The sequence below is a fragment of the Gorilla gorilla genome, chromosome 3 (assembly GCF_029281585.2).
Source record: "Gorilla gorilla gorilla isolate KB3781 chromosome 3, NHGRI_mGorGor1-v2.1_pri, whole genome shotgun sequence".
In the NCBI taxonomy this organism is placed as follows: Eukaryota; Metazoa; Chordata; class Mammalia; order Primates; family Hominidae; genus Gorilla; species Gorilla gorilla.
This window is the reverse complement of record NC_073227.2, coordinates 212,222,076-212,241,932: the sequence shown is the minus strand read 5'-3', so window position 1 is coordinate 212,241,932 and position 19,857 is coordinate 212,222,076. Positions and strand designations below refer to the sequence as shown.

The window sequence follows — 19,857 nt, the reverse complement described above, 5'->3', positions numbered from 1 at the left end:
ATACAAATCACAGTATGCTGACACTAGATAACTTCAGCTTTATTTGCCAAAGGGGATTTAGAATATACTACAAAATTGTATATAAAATAACCCTTTACAAGGATTTACTAGGATGACTGCAAAGAAAGGCAAATTAAATATACCTGGTCCCATACAAGAATTGTTGCCTAACCTCATATACTAATTTGAATAAGAAGACTCACTTTTTATTTCTTATTTTTTTGAAACAGGGTCTCGCTCTGTCACCCAGGCTGGAGTGCAGTGGTGTGATCTCAGCTCACTGCAACCTCTGCCTCTTGGGTTCAAGCGATTCTCCTACCTCAGCCTCACAAGTAGCTGGGACTACAGGCATGCACCACCATGCCTGGCTAATTTTTTGTATTTTTAGTAGAGAAGGGGTTTCTCCATGTTGGTCACACTGGTTTTGAACTCCTAATCTCAGGCGATCCACCCGCCTCGGACTCCCAAAGTGCTGGGATTACAGGTGTGAGCTACCGCACCTGGCCTGAATATAAAGACTCATTTTAAATTATACTAGTTGAACCTTTATACTACAATGTATCCGGACACTTATTCTTTTTAAACCATTATCAGATATTTCATGTTCTACTAGTAAAGGGAATTCGCATTTTCAATGTCCTGTCTGCATTCCTCCTAGCCTCTCTCTGCTCGGGTTTTGGAAAATAGATCTTTCAAATGCAATTGCAGTATCCAAGGAAATTCCTCCCACCCATGCCACCAGTGCTCATCCTGTGGGCACCCCACAGTCAGCAGTTTAAGACCATTCTGGATGAATGCAAATGCTTGATTCAATTTTCCCAAATCCCAATCAACTAGCTACAGTTTTTATTGTATGCAATCTTCCCAACATTGCAGTAAAGCAGTCTAGATGGCTGGGGAAAGGTAAAAGAACCCTGGTTGTGATTATTTTTTTCTAACAAAATGGAATTAAAAGATGAGAAAAGCTCGTAGTATTTTAGTCTGGTACTTTTAGCATCCCCAACTTTTAAGATTACAAATTCACAATAGTGAACACCCTAGTGACAACTTTTAAATAAAATACTGGATAGCTGGGCGCAGTGGCTCACACCCGTAATCCCAGCACTTTGGGAGGCCGAGGCGTGTAGATCACTTGAGGTCAAGAGTGCAAGACCAACCTGGCCAACACGGTAAAACCTCGTCTCTACTATAAATACAAAAAATTAGCTGGGCGTGGTGGTGCATGTCTGTAATCCCAGCTATTCGGGAGGCTGAGGCAGAAGAATCACTTGAACACAGGAGGCAGAGGTTAGAGTGAGCCGAGATCATGCCACTGCACTTCAGCCTGGGCAATGGAGCGAGACTCTGTCTCAAAAAAAAATAAAAATAAAAAATAAAATACTGCATAATTACATGCTATAGTAAATTAATCATACGCTCACAATTTTAGCTTGGATTTGTTTTGCAACTGATTTGATGCTGTCTGAAAATCAAGATCAAGCAGGTGATGAAAACTATACCTTTTGAACATGCATTAGGTAACCAGGGGGCAACATAGTAGGGACTAATAAGGCCAGCAACTCAGGAAAATTAGCCTATTCATCTGACATATTCGGCCTCCATAAAACTGCCATGGATTCCAACTGTACTCAAACATAATACAACTTCTTCAATGCTGCTTTATAAATCTGACTGAAAACTTTTAAGGAGTCAAGATGCTGAACACCCTAACAAAAGCAAAAACAAAACTATGGCCTATGTGGCGTCGCTGTTATCACCACTCTTTACAAAGCACTAAGTACACACAGGTGTTTGGCATTGTCTCTGGAACTACAAAATTAAACTTTTAGAATCACAGCATTTTACACCTGAGAGGAATCTTAAAAGATACTGAATTTCGCACCTCACTTTATAGCTGAGAAGAGTGAAGGAAGGACTGACCATGGGAGTCAGCATTTTTCAAGCATCCAGGCACGCTGGGCCTGGTATTTCAATTAGAGTTTCTCATTCTCACAGTCTCAGGCAGGTTGCATTAACCTCCACTTCACAGCTAAGTAAATGCGGATCTACCAGATTGAATAATCTCCCCCAAATAAATTCACTAATGAGGAACAGAAGGAATCCAACGTCAGAGTTAGTGCTCTTCTCAGAGTAATAATCTGCAAAGTGTGGTCCTGGGACCAGCAGCTGGGGCATTACCTGGACGCTTGTTAGAAAGGCAAATTACCAGGCCCACCATCCCCACCGCCAGACCTACTGAATCAGAAACTCTAGGGTGGCACCCAGCAATCAAGTTTTTGGTTTTGTTTTTTTAATAGACAGGGTCTCACTTTGCTGCCCAGGCTGGACTGCAGTGGCCTAATAATAACTCACTGCAGCCTCGAACTCCTGGGTTCAAGTGATCCTCCTGCCTCAGACTCCCAAGCAGCTCAGACTACAGGTATGCACTACCATGCCTGTTTGTTTTTTGTTTTTGTTTTTGTAGAGACAGGGGTCTTGCTGTATTGCCCAGCCTGATCTTGAACTCCTGGGCTCATGTGATCCTCCTGCCTCAGTCTCCCAAAGCACTGGAATTACAGGCATGAGCCTGTGTTCTCCCCTCTCTTCCAATAATGTGTATTCAACAAGGCCTTCAGGTGATGCTGATGCTGTCTGAAAGCCACTGCTCTCCAGCATGTGGTCTCTGAAACTTCACTTAGGAGTATGCATATTAAAATATATATATAACTTAACACTATGCTACTACAAAGGGCAAAATAATTCACTTTATTGTACTTTATTTTAGAATAATTAAGACAAGGATAGGCTTCAATGAAATTTTGCTTTGATGTTACATGGTCTGACTGACACTGGATTTCTTCATAAGAAAAATAAATGAAAGCTATTCCAAGTAGGCAAATGGTGGCAAAAACAATCTAAAGAATTGGTTTTAGCCAGGCATGGTGGCTCATGCCTGTAATTCCAGCACTTTGGGAGGCCAGGGTGGGCAGATTACTTGAGCTCAGGAGTTCAAGAGCAGCCTGGCCAACATGGTGAAACCCCATCTCTACTAAAAACACAAAAATTAGGCAACATAGCAAGACCCCATCTCTACCAAAAATACAAAAAAACTAATCAGGAATGGGGGCACATGCCAGTAGTCCCAGCTACTCAGGAGACTGAGGTGGGAGGATGGCTTGAGCTTGGGAGGTTGCAGTGAGCCAAGATCCTGCCACTGCACTCCAGCCTGGGTGACACAGTGAGACCCCATCTCAAAAAAAAAAAAAGAATTTCATCTCATGTCAAAAATAAGACTCTTGGACAGAAATCTTCTGCCTGCCTTCCAAGGACCCACTGAAATTAATGGATACTCTCACATGACTGACTTTATTATTAAATACTTGCTGTAATCACAACTAGGCATAGGAAAATCAAGTAGAGAAATACTGAATGCCTAGCATACAACGATCTAAGTGAAAGTTAATAAAAGTAGCTCTTCAGAAAGACATCTCATGTAAAATTAAATTTAAAACTAAAAATTTCATGAAGTGACCTGTTAAGAGTTTCAATTTAGAAGCTTTACTTTTCTAATTTTAAAATATCATGAATGAAATGGTGTCTTCATCTAGGTGCTTCTCCATCAAAATCCCTAGCTCAAAAATAAAAATCATGTTTGTGTCACCCCAGATTCAAAATGCTGTTATTGGAAATGTTACCATTTCACATGAACATTCCAGCAAATATGCATATAGAGGGTACTCATTACTTTTGGTTGGTAATTTTTCCTTAAATATATTTCAATGATTTCATTGTTTGACATTTTCATAGTTAACGTATACTGAATACAGAAAATTTTGTAGGAAAACACTATTTTTTAAATGTAGTAACATTAAAATATTAAAATATATCATTTATTAAAGGCTCTTAAGATTTAAAGAAAAATTTCCTGTGCACATACAATGTACCTATGAAATACTGTATTATTAGTTATTGTACAGGCAAATGAGGCTGTTACTATAAAAAAAGTGGTGTCTAAAAATTGCAAGTCTATGTGAAAAATGAACCTCAATTTATCTAAATGGGATTTGGGGGACACGGCAGACTACTAAAATAGAACTCAAACTTCAAATTCTGTAAACTGAACATCTCATTAATGCCACTTCACCATTTAAAAAAGTCAGCACACAATGTTAGCTATGTAAGTTTATCTGCAGATGTTACAGGTAATTATTTCTGTTAACTCCTCCTAAAATATTATTTAGTAATAAAGAATATTTCAAAAGGAGAGTAGGTAGAAATGAAGCAAGATCATAACTATAATTACTTAATATGAAAATGACATTTCATTTATTTGCTAATATGTGGAAAAAAACATTTTCTAATTAATTCCTCCTTTATCCTTCTTTAAAAACATTTTATTTCTTCAACCAGCACACTGAGGATTAGTGCTATGGGTATTACCACAGTGCCCTATGAAAAAACTTGGCTTCCAGAGGAGTCATACCTTGCATACCTTGGAGTCATACCCCATATTGGCTCTGCATGATTGATTTTACAGTGGGCACTAAAATTCTTCTGAAACAAGGCTGTGTACCTTTGAGAACATTCACATTTAACCTTGTGAGCTCACTTCTACAAGAACAATGAACTTATTTGTCAGCTGCCAGGGGGAAAATCAGCTTAATGTAAAGAATTAATTAAATCAGGTTGACAGAAGCCAATATCTCAATGTTTTTAAATTAAAATTTATTTAAAGGAATAAGTATGGGTGCATTACATAAACCTAATGGTCCTTCTAAGCTTCAAAAAGCACTCATTTCAAAAGTATTCACTTTTTTTTTTCTTGAGACGGAGTCTCGCTGTTGCCCAGGCTGGAGTGCGGTGGCCTGATCTCGGCTCACTGCCAGCTCCATCTCCTGGGTTCACGCCATTCTCTCGCCTCAGCCTCCTGAGCAGCTGGGACTACAGGCGCCCGCCACATCGCCCAGCTAATTCTTTGTATTTTTAGTAGAGACGGGGTTTCACTGTGTTAACCAGGATGGTCTCGATCTCCTGACCTCGTGATCCGCCCGCCTCGGCCTCCCAAAGTGCTGGGACTACAGGTGTGAGCCACGGCGCCCGGCCCAAAAGCATTTACTGTTAAGGCTGCCTCATTTTTCAGCTTTGTTGTAGTTGAGATTCTGATGTTCACCTAACAAAGTCCCTGACAAAACAGACTTCCTTCAATCCAGGTCATAATTTGAAACGTTATACAATAATGAGATTTAAGTGATGAATGGAAAGAAAAGTAGGAGACTGAAAAGATATCAGAAATTTCTATTTGTTTTTAGATTCAGAAAAATATAATTACAGGCCAACATGGGTCTGACAGAGAGGAAGGACGTCAGCAGTTACTTGAATGTAACCCCTTCCCAGCATTTCCAAAGACCTGCAATGTGCTCATTGTGATCCAAGGGCCTTGTTACCTAGTTTCTAGGTGATCTACAGAATTGAAACAACCCAGCACAACTTTATTTCTTGAGAAGATGAACCCTTAACTATGAAGGTGCAGAAAGGAAGTCTTCAACTGCTCACTCACCATGGCTACAGTATTCAAATGCAACAATCATTCAGATAAATAAAACCTGTGAGAAAAAGCCAACAGGTGGGCAAGCAAAGCGGCAGTGATTCATACTTTCAGTTAACCAATTGAACAGTGGTGCTTCCTTCTAAAGAAGTTGTTCATTGATTTTTGTTTTTTAAGAAACAGAAAAGCAGCAGTATAATGAAAGAAGATTGGCTGAAGGTCTATGCAGCCTGTTAACTACGGCTTAGTACTTCCAGAATCCTGAGGAACAACACATCACCTGTGTCATGATAAGAGCACAGAACACATGAACAACCAAAAGATTCTAAGCTCAGCCTCTTTCCCTATAGTATTTACAGAATAATTTTAAATTTCAGTTTCACCTCCACTACTTCAACGATTTTACCCTGTAAATTGCTGAAGGTCTTTGTGAACTGTCGAACAGCAAAAACAAAAAGTAGAGGTATCTAGATTATAAACTTCAACCAAAAGTAGTCCTTGAGTAATTAAAATGTTACTTCATTATGTTCTTTTTAAAAGAAAATTCCTCAGAAGTCCACATTCTTTACATGCCTTCACCCTGTTGAGCTAAACAGGTCGAAAGTATAATAAACTCAACATTATTTTTAACTTGCATTATTGGTGGTGCCAAATGAGAAAAGAGCTGTTTTTGCCACTTTGGGCTGGATGATTAAAAAAAAAAAGAGAGAGAGAGCTGTTTGTATTTTAAATTTAATATCATAAACAATTTTTAAAGGTAATATAATATAGAAGTTCTCAGAATGAAACAAAAGGAAGGCTAAACTTCATTTTAGACTCATGGTAACACCAAAGCAATTTTAAGAATGTGAATAGGAAGCTAAACACTGCAAAGAGAATTCTTAAAAATCAGATTAGTTAAGAAATTTTGAAGAGAACTAAACTCTTCACACAGAAAACTTGAAAAGAATATTGATTAATCAAAAGCCTGTGAATCGTGGGACATACGTTTACTGATATCTATGGTGAATAGAGTCCAGGAGCAGTTGCATAATAAGTACATGTAAGGCCTAAGTTTAAGAATTGCAATTAGGAGTATTTTACATTTAATTTATAATCTTAGTAGAGGAAAAGTTCTGATGTGATTTTAAAAACAGAATCCCTTCTCGCCTTACTTACTTGGTACTTTAACCATTACAAATTTATTCAGGAAAACTAAAATTATTTAAAGAAGAGACATCTAGTTCTAGAGTAATCTGGCACATTCATATGTGAAAAAAATTAGAAATCACTTGATACATCTACAATACACAAATACACGTATAAACATTGTATTTTAATAATACTCTTTGTCACTTCAATTTAAATCATTCCATTATGAAAATTTCTTAATTGAAGGGAGACTATTTCTTCAAAACTCTAAATTAAACAGAGCTTTATCAATTAAGTTTACAGCAATATAGCCTTTAGAAATACATATTTCTTCATTTTATAATAATACTTCCCCTTTAAAAATTTGCCACAGTTTGTCACAGATTTAAAATACAAGGCACCTAATGCTATAAAAGAATAATACAGTAAATGTAGTGTGAGTGAACCAGATATTTTCTCAAATACTTATTCTTTTTAAAGTCCCATGAAATTTGCACAAACATGCTTGTTGCATAAATTAAACATTTTTTGTGTAGTTAATTTGCAATATTCTACAAAACCCAAAAATATAATCCACACTTATTACAGGTAGCTTATTTTAGCATTTTACCTGTCAGAAATACTGGTCTATGAACACTTAAGTGATTTCTTGAAAACATTTTCATAATATATTCCAGCATTTAACATGTGAAAATAAAGTCCCAGAACATTAGGATTTATTCCTTGATTAGTTCAAATGATTTCAACAGCTGAATTCCTTGAGATGTGTAAGGCAGGTTGGTCCTTTGGACGGACTGTAGACTGAAACTTCCTATAACTGTAGTGATATGTACACAGCTACATAGCAAAGTGCTTCATTATGAAAATGAAGAAAACAGGTATGAGAAAAATATATTTTAGAGTTTCAAAGAACTGAAACTGTTATTTTTCAGACTAGGCACTGAAACATTTTTTCTACAAAAACTTGCCAGAGATTGTCTCTTCGCTGTACAGTTCCATTATCAAGCTAAAAACAGAAACCACAGAAATGTGATTAGATTATAATTTCACAGTTTTAGTTTTCTATAGTTTACATTTTAAAAAGCAAATTATCTTAAAATTGAAATACCTATTTTCACTGTATACATACTTAATAACTGGATACTCAAATTTGGAGTACTAAGAACTTATGAATGTGACTTCTATAGCAATGACAAAAGCTGACATCAACACTAAAGACTGTGTATTAGCAGTTAGTTGTACTCCTGGTATATTCCACCATTACTCCTGCAAAGACAAAGACACCTGCCCAGTCTATTCTACTCTATTGCAATCCATCCTCTCTAGTCTTCACTCTCTTCTTTACACAGCTCTCACTTCTAAAAATACTGAAACCTTGCTGGATATGGGTAGGTTTAAGTGTGAGTATGAGAACAATGCACAGCATACCCAAGAAAAATAATGCATAAATTACAGCATTAAAAAGCTTTCAAGAATACAAAGTCCTCACTTAATGTCATAGGTTCTAGGAAACTGACTTTAGGTCCCCGAATAACATTTTTTCGTTCAGTGTTGTTATGTTATAATGTTGATGCAAAAAAAAAAGTTTTGCTGTAATTTTTCATAAAGTCACAGTTTATAAGAACCTACTGATGATGTTAAGTGAGGACTTACTGTAATTGTGTTTACGTTTTTTTAAATTTAAAGATGGCACATAAACATATATTTAGTTCCACTTGTTCTCCAAAACCTCACTAAAAAGGAAACAAAGGGTTAAAAATATATATTTTTTAACAGAAATAAGGTCTCACTATGTTGCCCAGGCTAGTCTCAAACTCCTGAGCTCAAGTGATCCTCCCTCCTTGGCCTCCCAAAATGCTAGGATTACAGGCATGAGTTACTATGCCCAGCCTGGAATTTTTTTCTTAAAAGGAATAAACCACATGGACAAAAAGAAAAGTAGAGAGATGAGAAAATAACAGCCAACTCTTGGTTAGCAATGGAAAAACAGGACCAGATATCTCTGTAAGGAGGGGTGAAGAAACAACTAAAAACAAGAAGACTGGTATAATGTCTACAGAAAAAGCAGACAGACACTCAGATGCCCTCTCTTACTTTTCACAGTTGGCCAAGTGCCTTTTCTCTATCCCAGGAGAAGACTTTAAGGTTTACTCTCCAAAAAGGGTAGTAACAGAGAATCTCTGGATAAGGGAAATACCAGGACGAATCCTACATAGCTCAGTTATAAGTAACAATTTTTTAGTGACAACAATATAAACACTGACTACAGATCTATCCAAAATTATGCAATAACTATACAGGGATGATGAGGAGGCCGAACTGACATGGAGACAGGAGGCATATGAGGTGGGAGCAGAGGAGGAGTAAACTTGAAAATAATCTGTCCTCATTGATATTAGTGGGAAAGTCAGCTGAAGATGCCTAAAACCGAGAACTCATGAAACACAAGTCATAAGCGTGATACTTAGGGAGACAAGAAGGAAAATACCAAAAGAATCAGCTAAGAGTTTAATTTCCTCAGAGTGGGAAGAAAATGAAAGCAGGAAGAGCAGGGCAGGGAAGGGCAGGGGTAACTGCCTTGTACAAAAAGGCTTGGAGAACTAGAGCTCAAACCATGTGCAGGTATAAACTAGATTTAAAAACAGCACACTAAAGAAAAACAGAAAACCAGGACCATTAGCTGTAGGTTAGAAGCAAGTTTACCATGAGGATAACGAAACTTAATCTTCAAGCCTAATATAAGTGTTAACAACTGACAGGAGTTGTACAATGTTCTAGATAGGGAGGGAAAACTCAGTAGCAATCAAGAAACATTTCAATATAAATTGCCTAAAGATGTCTTAGAAAAACTAGAAAAATTCTAGTAGTTTATTGTGATCTTTCATTCTAAATAATCACTTTTGTACCTGCAAAATCTGTATGTTACATTTAATTCAAGCTTTCATTCAGCAAAATATTAAATGTCATGTACTCTATCATCGAAGACATATAAAAGACACTATTTCTTAAAATGTAAAAAATGGAAAAATATTCCAGAAGCATTGTTAAATGACAAAGCAATGTCAGAGAATGAGGATAAACACTGTGCCAGTTATGTAAAACACACACACATAAAGACTAGTATTTTACAACCAGTATATTGTACCCCAGGATATTATATTTTTCTTTTATCATCAGAGAAAAAATATTTTTCTAAAGCATATTATTAAATAAAATGACCCTTAGCATGAATAAAAATGAGTTAAAACTTTCTGATCATTTGAGTCAGGCACTATTATACATACTTTATATTTACCAAGTATTTACTATTTTAACACCCTCATAAGGGAGGTTCTACTGTAATCCCATTTCACAAATAAGAGAGCCGGAGCATCAAGAGATTAAGAACCTTGCATAGGGCCACACAGCTAGTATGTGGAGAAGACGGAACTGGAGTCCAGGCTTTAGCCCCTTTAGCCTCTAAGGCTGTATTGCCTCTCAAACAACTAATTATAGAAAATCAACCCTTTGAATATGACACAGATAAGAACCTTATTCAATACTAAACCCAGCTCACATACAAACCTGGGCTACAGACAACAAACAGCTAACTAGCTCCATCCTCCTGAGAAACACTGTGCATAGAGATGAGACTCTCACACTGTTCGCTGTCTTCTGGAACTCTTAAGAAAAAAAAAAAGCAATAATTAAGGAAAGCTTTAGAGCTGAAAAGGAACCTCAAACCTTATTTATTCCATGGGCTGAAGCTATGTGGACAGGATGCAAGTCAGTGGCAGAACCAACACTAGGATAAAATTTCCCAAGAACTTGTCCCAAGTTAGCGTTTTTTGTTTTTTGTTTTTTAAATAAGAGATAGGGTCTCACTTTTTGTTTTTTAAATAAGAGACAGGGTATCACTTTGTCACCCAGGCTAAAGTGTAGTGGTGCTATTATAGTTCACTGCAGCTTTGAATTCCTGGGCTCAAGTGATCCTCCTACCTCAGCCTCCCAAGTAGCTTGGGACTACAGGTATATGCCATCGTGTCTGGGTAATTTTTTTTAAAATTTTCTTAGAGACAGGGTCTTGATATGTTGCCCAGGCTGGTCTTGAGCTCCAGAGTCACTGGAACCAAGTTCTTTTTATAGCAAAATGTAAAAAGCTTTCATTCTTAGAAAGAAAGAAATTGGAAAGAAAAACTGAGGCAATACTATTCTATCATGAATTATGTTCAAACCAATAAAAGTTTTCTGTATTTAAGTTTGTTACGGCAAAACAGTAAACCTTTTGGTATTACCTGTGAATCATATTTTTTTTAAAAAAATGTAGTTACTAGGCAGGCAAATCACTTGTGGTCGGGAATTCAAGGCCAGCCTGGCCAACACGGTGAAACCTGCCTCTATTAAAAATACAAAAATTAGCTGGCCAAGGTGGTGCACGCCTGTAATCCCAGCTACTCAGGAGGCTGAGGCAGGAGAATCACTTGAACCCAGGAGGCAGAGGTTGCAGTGAGCTGAGATCGTGCCATTGCACTCCAGGCTGGGCTACAGAGCAAGACTCTGTCAAGAAAGAGAAAAAAAGAAGAAAGAGAAGAAAGAGAAGAAAGAAAGAGGGAAAGAAAAGGAAAGAAAAAGAGAGAGAAAGAAAAAGAAAGAAAGAAAGAAGAAAGAAAGAAAGAGAAAGAATCTTATTACCCAAAAGATCTAAACAAATTATTTTCATCTGCCGTAACATATAAGTTATCATCTTTCAATAATTCCTCACAAAATCTCTAAAAGCTAGGCCAGCATGATGCAATTCTCAGTTATCTAGCAAACACTATTTTTAAAAATGTGTATTGGGACTAAACGTACCTCTGAATTCGATGTTTTCTGCATATAAAAGCAAATATTCTTCTGATTCCCACCATCACAGGATCCCAATTATTATAATGGCATAGAAGAGTTACAATAAAAAATGAAAAAAATACAGGGATAGCTCCTGCAAAAAATAACCGAGAAAACTGCACCTAAAAATAAAAGATAGAGGAAAAAACACACCCACAATTATCATTAAGGCAATTTTCCCCTTCAGTGTAAGTTTTCTATTTGTGAAAACTAGCAGGAATAAGAACAATGGGAAGACAAAATTAAACACTGACAATGTATTAAGTGTATTATTATTAAATAAGAATTCAAGACTTCAACTTACTATTCCATGTACCTAAATTACCAACAACAATAGTTCTTGCTTGGAAAATAGGCTAAAGGAAAGCCAAGAAAGCATACTTTCCATTTATAGGCATTGTACACTTAGAGTAGAGATATACAGTATGAAACTTTGCTCCTGCACACCATGTTGCTCATTTCTTCTTCACTGTTTGCTGCCTAGTCTCAAGTGGGTCTCTCTCCCTCAGTTTCTGAAGTCATCTTCAAAAAATGTATATTTTCATAAAAAGTTACAGTTGTAGTATGCTGTGTATGCTACAGTCCTTATGACAGTACCAAAAACAAATTAAGTGCAAATTTGACACTCAAAACTCGCTTATCTAGTAATAAATGAAAAAAGCTCAAAATGAAATAATGACCAAATAAAATAAAGAAAAAAAAATAGAAATATTTTTACTAAGGAATGTTAGCCAGAGAAGACAAGCAACAAGACAAGCCTCATCAGTGATGTCAACAAGTCTGATCCTCCAATCCATCATTTATCAGGGTTGTCAAGAAAATAAAAAAAATCTGTAAGTAGGGTGGAGGTATTAAAATCAAAAAGAAAAAAAAATAAGAAAAACAAATATATAAATAAAAAGAAAATAAAAAATAATGAGATGCCATCCAAAACAAAACTCATTCTTCCCTTTCACTAGTTCACTTTTACCATCTAGACTCAGCTAAAGATCAGAAACGATTGTCAAAGAAGCCTACACTGATCAACCACTGAGACTTAAGTGTAACACACAGGAGGTTTGCTTTAAAAATAATGATGAAAATAGTAACTTCTATCTATAAAATAGGGAAGGAAAACTGTGTTTGCCCTCTTTGAGAATTAAAAAAAAAAAAGGGCATGGAATCATAGGTAAGACTCCCTCTGGTGGAAAACATATACTATTCCATTTCATAGCACCATTAGTCAGAGTAAACGAGTTTTGTGAGCATAATGTCTTTTATGAGGGAACTCACAATGCATAACACGAGAATAATAACGGACAATTTTTAACATGCATGCCCTATTTCTATGGTATTCATATACAATGACTGAGTCAGCCTAAGAACACCCCGGAAAGAATAGTCATTAAACTGAAAAGCCTTCATTTAGTTATGAAATTACCAATATATTTTAACATATTCCTGGAATATTTGCCAGAATGACTAATAATCAGGAAAAACCATGCTGCATTTAAATTATCCAAGATCAGAAAAGGTATTAAGAAGTTATAAATAATGCGATTAAAAATGTAAATATAGTTGATAGAATTATTTCATGAATATTCAACTAAAAACCTTATTTCATAACTGAATCAAAGCAAACTTAATAAAGATAGATAAAGCCCTAGAAGACTTTAGAAGGCAAGTTCACTTTCCACAATGTAGCTGTTTATATGTTGTCTCATAATAAAAAACTTCTAATTTGATTTCCAACAAGCTAAGACAAAAGAAATGAAGCCATTTATTACAACAAAGAAAATTACCTATGTAAACAAAAATTTTTTTTTCTAATTCCTAAATATATCTGAATATCAAATAGAATATGATCAAGGATGCTTTCTATTATATAAAATGATTATAAATAGATTTAAATAACCAATTTGTTTCAAGCACAATGTTAATAAATGCTAACATTTCAGAAGCTATATATAAATACAGTTAGCTAATTAAACCTAAAAACCCTAGAAAAGTAGATTTCTCTTATCATGTTTGTGTTACAGTTCTGGACACACACTGCTGCTTTTTCCAGATGGAATCTCCCTAACCTCAATCCTGACACCAACACACAGCCTGCTCCTTTAACTGACTGCCCAGTTCTAGATATGAAGACAATCAAGAACACCAAATCTTTTCTTGATTGTCTTCATATCCAGAACTGGGCAATCAGTTAAAGTTTGGTTATGTTTTTATAATTAATTGTATGTGCATACATTTCCCCGTTTTGTCTTTACCCTAAAATACTTTATTAAACAAATTATAACCATTATTGTTTGTAATGATAATTATGAAATGACTAATCATTTAATACAATTAGGTCCCCTGTGACTATTTTCTTAAAAATTCCTGAACATTAAGCTGCAATTTTTTTCAATCTATGAAAGCTTTTGTTTTTAAAATATCAGTACAATAAAGATGATTTACACAGTAGTCTACCAAAATCCTCTAACAAGTAGCACCTTCCCAGTTTCACAACCAGTTTGGTTCATATTCAGGATTATGACCTGAAGATGAAGAAGGGCCTAGATATTACTTAAATCTATAAAAGAATGATGTGTAATAATGTGCAATGTTAGTGTTATATAGAATATCCACATTCTTTGAAAATGCAAGTTATGTAAGATAATTAATTCTCAATTAAGGAAAGAATCTCAGTTCTTTAACCATGACAAATAAGAATTTACTGACCATAAAACAAAGTTAAATATCAGTAAAGAATTATTTTATAAATAAAGAGGATATACAGCACTAAGCATATTTTGCTTTTATCTTTTTTTTTTTTTTTGAGATGGAGTCTTGTTCTGTGGCCCAGGCTGGAGCGCAGTGGCATGATCTTGGCTCACTGCAACCTCCGCCTCCCGGGTTCAAGTGATTCTCCTGCCTCAGCCTCCCAAGTGGCTGGGATTACAGGTGCCTGCCATCACACCCAGCTAATTTTTGTATTGTTAGTAGAGACGGGGTTTCACCATGCTGGCCAGGCTGGTCTCAAACTCCTAACCTCAAGTGATCTGCCTGCCTCGGCCTCCCAAGTGCTGGGATTACAGGCGTGAGCCACTGTGCCTGGCTAAGACCTAGAGAAAAATAGGTTTAAAATTTTGATTATTGCTTGTACACATTATAAGCCTTTGGGCCTTGAAGTATTTCCCTCTTCAAATTATATTAGACTAAAACACACATACACACACACACACACACACACACACACACACACACATACACTTCTGTGACTTAGTAGTTGCAGTTAAAAGTTAAATGCCTACATATACTGAACTGTGTGATAAATGGCTATGCTCCATCTTTCAGTGCTGGGCAACAGCATACCTCTGTTCTTCCTGCTACACTCGGGAGCACTGAATAAACTCTTCCCTTCTAGGCTGCTGGCAGCAACATCCCAGATTCTCTTTTCTGTGGTGTTAGCATTGCCAATATTTATCACGAGAATCCCCACATCCATACTAGGCCTTCAGAGAAAAGGGATGGGATACCCACTCTGCTGAGTCCAGAGAGAGATGGCTAACTTTTACTGCAAACAGCATGATTCATGTGCTGCTCATTCAGCACAGTGTGAAGGAGCCTGTGACAGGGTTTATCGCAGAAACTAAAATGCTTGTATGATAAAATGTGACTTACCAAAGAACATCTGGAACAGAATCAGCTCAAAAACTGGAGAACTACATATGAAGATGATGCCCTTAACTTAGAAATTTAGGGAAAAAATGGAAAAGCTAAAAATGGAAATTATCTATTTCTTCGGTACTTTCTATATTTCTATGTAGTAAAGCACCTTGGGAGAGAAAGCATCAAGTATTATTTATGTTTGTATCCTTATAATTTAATCACATCTCAACTTTCATTAGGTTTGTTTTAATAACACACCTAAAATATCTATGAATAATAAATAGTTTCCTTACCTTTTGCATACACATGTCAGCTATTATGGACAGAGGTATTGTAAGGCTTAGTGCAAGTGTGCCTATCAATGATGAGGTAAGAAAGCAGCCCCTAAAAAAAAGAAAATATACATTTCTATATTTAAAAAATTAAACAACCAAAGAAAAACACTGAACAAAGACTTTCTATCCTATAATATAGGCCTGTGAGATCAGGAGCAAAGATAAGAGGCTAGGATGGATTGAAACATAAAATATAATAAAGTTATTAAGATGATTCTCAAAGTTTTTCTTCAAATATTAAAAATACAAATATATAAGTATAAAAAGCTCAAAATATTTTATGCTATTTTCAAGATCTGTTTGCAGATATTATTCAACTTTGGGTGTATAGCTTATATTTCATTAATTTTTTTAAAAAACTGTTGAACAGTTATTACAGTTTTGTGATGATTTGTAGATAACAAAGAAAACAGCATTATTAACATTGCAGGACAATACTTCACACATAGACCTTAAGGAAGTGATAAGCCAACATGTGATTCTGTCACCAAGCAAAAATATCTCACCTTCATGAACACTAAAATCATGTGTTACTCTTTTGATTTGGCTTGGCATAAAAAAAGAAAGACTTGAATATTCTTAAAAAATATTTTCTTGTTGTTTTCCATTTTTCTAACAATTGTCCTAACCAAAAGCTAAGTAAGCTCTTTATTTTCACCTTGAATTATCAATGTGGGTATGAAATTTTGAAATATCTATCTGCATACAATTTTGTTGAATTGAAAGAAAATATTACACCCAATGGAGACAGATGAGCCATTTATAAAGACTGATAATTTGGGCATATAAGGAGAAAATGAATTATAAGCCAAGATAAAACCATAATGTATATCGTTAGGACTACAGATCCATGGAAGTTATAGGCAAGCAAAATCTAGCTCAGTATATGTCAGAATTAATAATGCTGTCCTGCAATAAAAGGGGCTATCTCTCAATAAAGTGTCACTAGAAGTAATGAACAGAGGCTGAACAACGAGTCCTTATTGATGAGGTAAAGGAAACAAGTACTTGTGGTTCCCACTACTTAGCTGCTCTGTGAAAAGAGCATTCGGGGTCAAATACAGCATATGTTCTTGGATGTTTATCATGCAGAGTACTATAATAAAAAACCTGGGAGGTAGAATTATAAAGCCTGTTTGACTTAATCCAGCTGTTAAGGTGGATCCAATTTAGCTTAAGGCTAAAGCCTTTTGTCATCTGTTAATAGTTAAGGTTAAAAAAATCGAGTATCTAAAATGTACATAACTAAAGATGAAAAAATTAATGAGCAAATGGATTATGATTTTAAAGAATTTTAGATCAGCAAAGGAGTTTAGATAAGAACATAAATTACTACAATACAAAGTAAATCTTTAAGTATTACACAAAAGAGAGTGATATGGGGGATACCAAGAAAATAGGTATTTCTTAACTGGGCAGGGAGACACAGCACTATAGGCAGAGCATTAAGGAAGACTCCACAAAAAAGTCTATTTCTGTTGCAGTCTTTTGCAAGGGAAAACTAGTTAACAGTTTCAATGGGTATGTAATAAAATTCATTTTATTCACTTATGTTTTATTCATTCTATTCATTTCAAATTTCTATTAAATAAAAATAGGACTAAGTATAAAGCTCTGTTATTTGAAAGGTCTCTCAAACTCCATACATGATACTGTCTTCAAACTATTTTAAGTTTATTATCGCATATCAGTATATTGGATATACAGCATATCAAAGTATGTTAACATCTCAAATCAATCACAGTTTAAGGTTTACATATCTGGCTCACCCATATGAAAGGTCCTGAAAATAAATAAAACAAAAACACCTATGAACAAGCAAACAGATATTCCAAAGCCTCTTAAATAAGCACCATCTCCTGGATTCTCAACTAGAACTCATGCACTCATACTTGGCACACATACCTCATATGCTTGGATATCCATTAGATAATGACTACTTTCATTTGCATAATACTCCACTTTCTAAAACATTTTTACAGATTTACACCATTCATATTCATTCTTTCCTTCAACAAGTATTTATTGAGCTCCTTCTGTGGACAAGGTACTACTCTAGAATGGGCACACAGAAGTTAAAAAACAAAGTCCCTGCTCTAGTGGAGTTAAACTATTCAGTTGTATGTGTGTTGCAGAATGGGGTGCACAGGAAGGGCCACCAGCAAACAGACAAATATAAACGCTTAAAATATCCAAGAATTAATCAACTGATAATAATTGGAGAATAAACAGTACATACCACAACCACAGGAACTCTGAGAGTACTGTTCCAATAAGGCCATTAATGATAATGCACATTAATACTACTTTATTGGGAAACTCGAAGTCCTCAAATCCAGTATAATGAAGTAAAAAGAAACCTGGCCATAAGAGCAGCAGATTAAACAAACCTACAAAACCTGAACATGTATAAAAGAGACAAGAGTTAAAATTGATTTATTTCTATTTTCCAAGCTTATTAACTCTAAAATCAAAATTATATTTTGCACAAAATCACTCTGGGAGGTTTCCTTAGCTAAAACTTCTGTTGGTTTGTTTTTAAGTCAGTCCTGTGAATAGCTCAACACCATTAAAAAAAAACTGTCTGAAGCAACTGGTGATCACTCAGTTCAACTATCCGCATTGTATGGGAGCAACTACTATGGAATAAACCACTTAGGACAACTCAACAAGAAGGGTTGTTAACCTTAGCTACTGATAATATAGTGCCCTAGAACTTAAAAGAAATAACTGGTATGTATGTGTTTGTGTACTCAGCCTAAATTAATTTTGAGGAATTAGATGGTTTGCTCTCTGATTCAATTATTTATGTCCAAAACACTTGTGCTTTGCGAGCAATAATGGAAGAAGGTTCCAAAGGAGATAAAACTCTTGGTTCCTGCATTCCCAGACCTCTAACTAGTTAGTGAGAAAGTATGTACACACAAAGAGCTATTCAACGTATGAGCAAAGTACCACTGACTAGTTATTAAGGAAAGCCATCCCACATAGTGGTTAAGTGTGTGCTTGGCAGTCTGACTGCCTGGGTCCAATCCCAGCTCTATATATCACTCAATAGTAGTGCAAGCCTTATACCTCTTTAAGCCTCAGTTTTCCAATCTATAAGCATAAAATAACATTTAATAATATTTAAGTTTCTGGGAAGATTAGACAAAACACATAAAATGCAGCATAGTATCTGGCACATGGTAAGCACTTAATAAAAGTTAGCTAATATTATTATAGAAATTAAGTTTATATATGACTATATACATGTAAAAGTAAAGAATATAAAGAAAAAAGATTACAATTCTATAATAAATTTTGTTGTACTTCCTATACAGTTTATGTCACAAATTTGCTATATGATTTATGTAACTATACAGCTTTCTTAAAAGAAAATTAAATTACAGTAGATATATAATTGATACTTACTATGTCACCTAAATAATAAACCAGTCATTAGGATGCCTAGTTAAATCTTAACAGGGCAGGAGCACCCACTCTCTGTCTGATGCTAAAGACTCACAGCCGCCCCACTTCTGTGAAGGGGGGCAAATAAGTCTGCCTTTCCCAGCAAGTTCCCACCCTCCACACCACCCCATCTTCTGCAGCTCATGACTAACTGATGGAGGCTTTACGAGGCCAGCCATCACGACTCAAGGCCCAGACGTATTAGCTGCTCTCCCTCTGCTCCCCGCCTCAGTACCTGCAATGAATTGGGCCAAACCTCAGTTATACTTGTGCGCCACACGGTTCTTTCCCCTTCTCTATCTTGCTTCCTTCACTGCAAGTATTTCCTTCAGTGAACTCCCCACAAAAAATCACCCACACAAATTCCCCATCTCATATCCTGTTTTAGGGAGCCCAACTATTATGGTTTGGCTCTGTGTCCCCACCCAAATCTCATCTTGACTTGTAATCCCCACGTGTCAGGGAGGGACCTGGTGGGAAGTGACTGGATCATGTGGGTGGTTTCCCCCATGCTGTTCCCATCATAGTGAGTTCTTACAAGATTTGATGGTTTTAAAGTGTTTGGCAGTTCCCCCTTCTCAAGTTCTCTCTCTCTTGCCAGTGTGTAAAACATGCCTTGCTTCCCCTTCACCTTACGTCATGATTGTAAGTTTCCTGAGGCCTCCCCAGCCATGCAGAACTGTGAGTCAATTAAACCTCTTTTGTTTATAAATTACCCAGTCTCAGGTAGTTCTTTATAGCAGTGTGAAAACAGACTAATACACCAACTTACATCTATTGATTAAAAAAACAACAACAAAAGAACACATATACAGCAAGGACACATGACCTAAAATGCTTAAATAACATTACAAAGTTATTTTAATGAAACACCAAAATGTGGCATTATCAAGATCTAAATCTATTTTCTAGTCCCTG

General features: G+C 35.9%; 1 protein-coding gene across 4 annotated transcripts in view; it reads right to left on the bottom strand.

Moving 5' to 3' along the window:
- Positions 1–6,820: 6,820 nt before the first annotated feature.
- LOC129532895 (solute carrier family 35 member F5) overlaps positions 6,821–19,857 on the bottom strand; it is a 31,804-nt gene continuing 18,767 nt past the window's right edge. For 3 of the 4 annotated variants that reach the window (XM_063705696.1, XM_063705695.1, XM_063705694.1), the window contains 5 exons: positions 17,726–17,885; positions 15,445–15,535; positions 11,486–11,640; positions 10,220–10,317; positions 6,821–7,661 (listed from right to left, as the gene is read on the bottom strand). In XM_063705696.1, coding sequence (XP_063561766.1) covers positions 10,242–10,317; positions 11,486–11,640; positions 15,445–15,535; positions 17,726–17,885 — 482 coding nt within the window. In that variant the 3' untranslated portion in view covers positions 6,821–7,661; positions 10,220–10,241. The remainder of the gene's footprint in view (positions 7,662–10,219; positions 10,318–11,485; positions 11,641–15,444; positions 15,536–17,725; positions 17,886–19,857) is intronic. The other variant, XM_063705697.1, reaches the window with a different exon arrangement.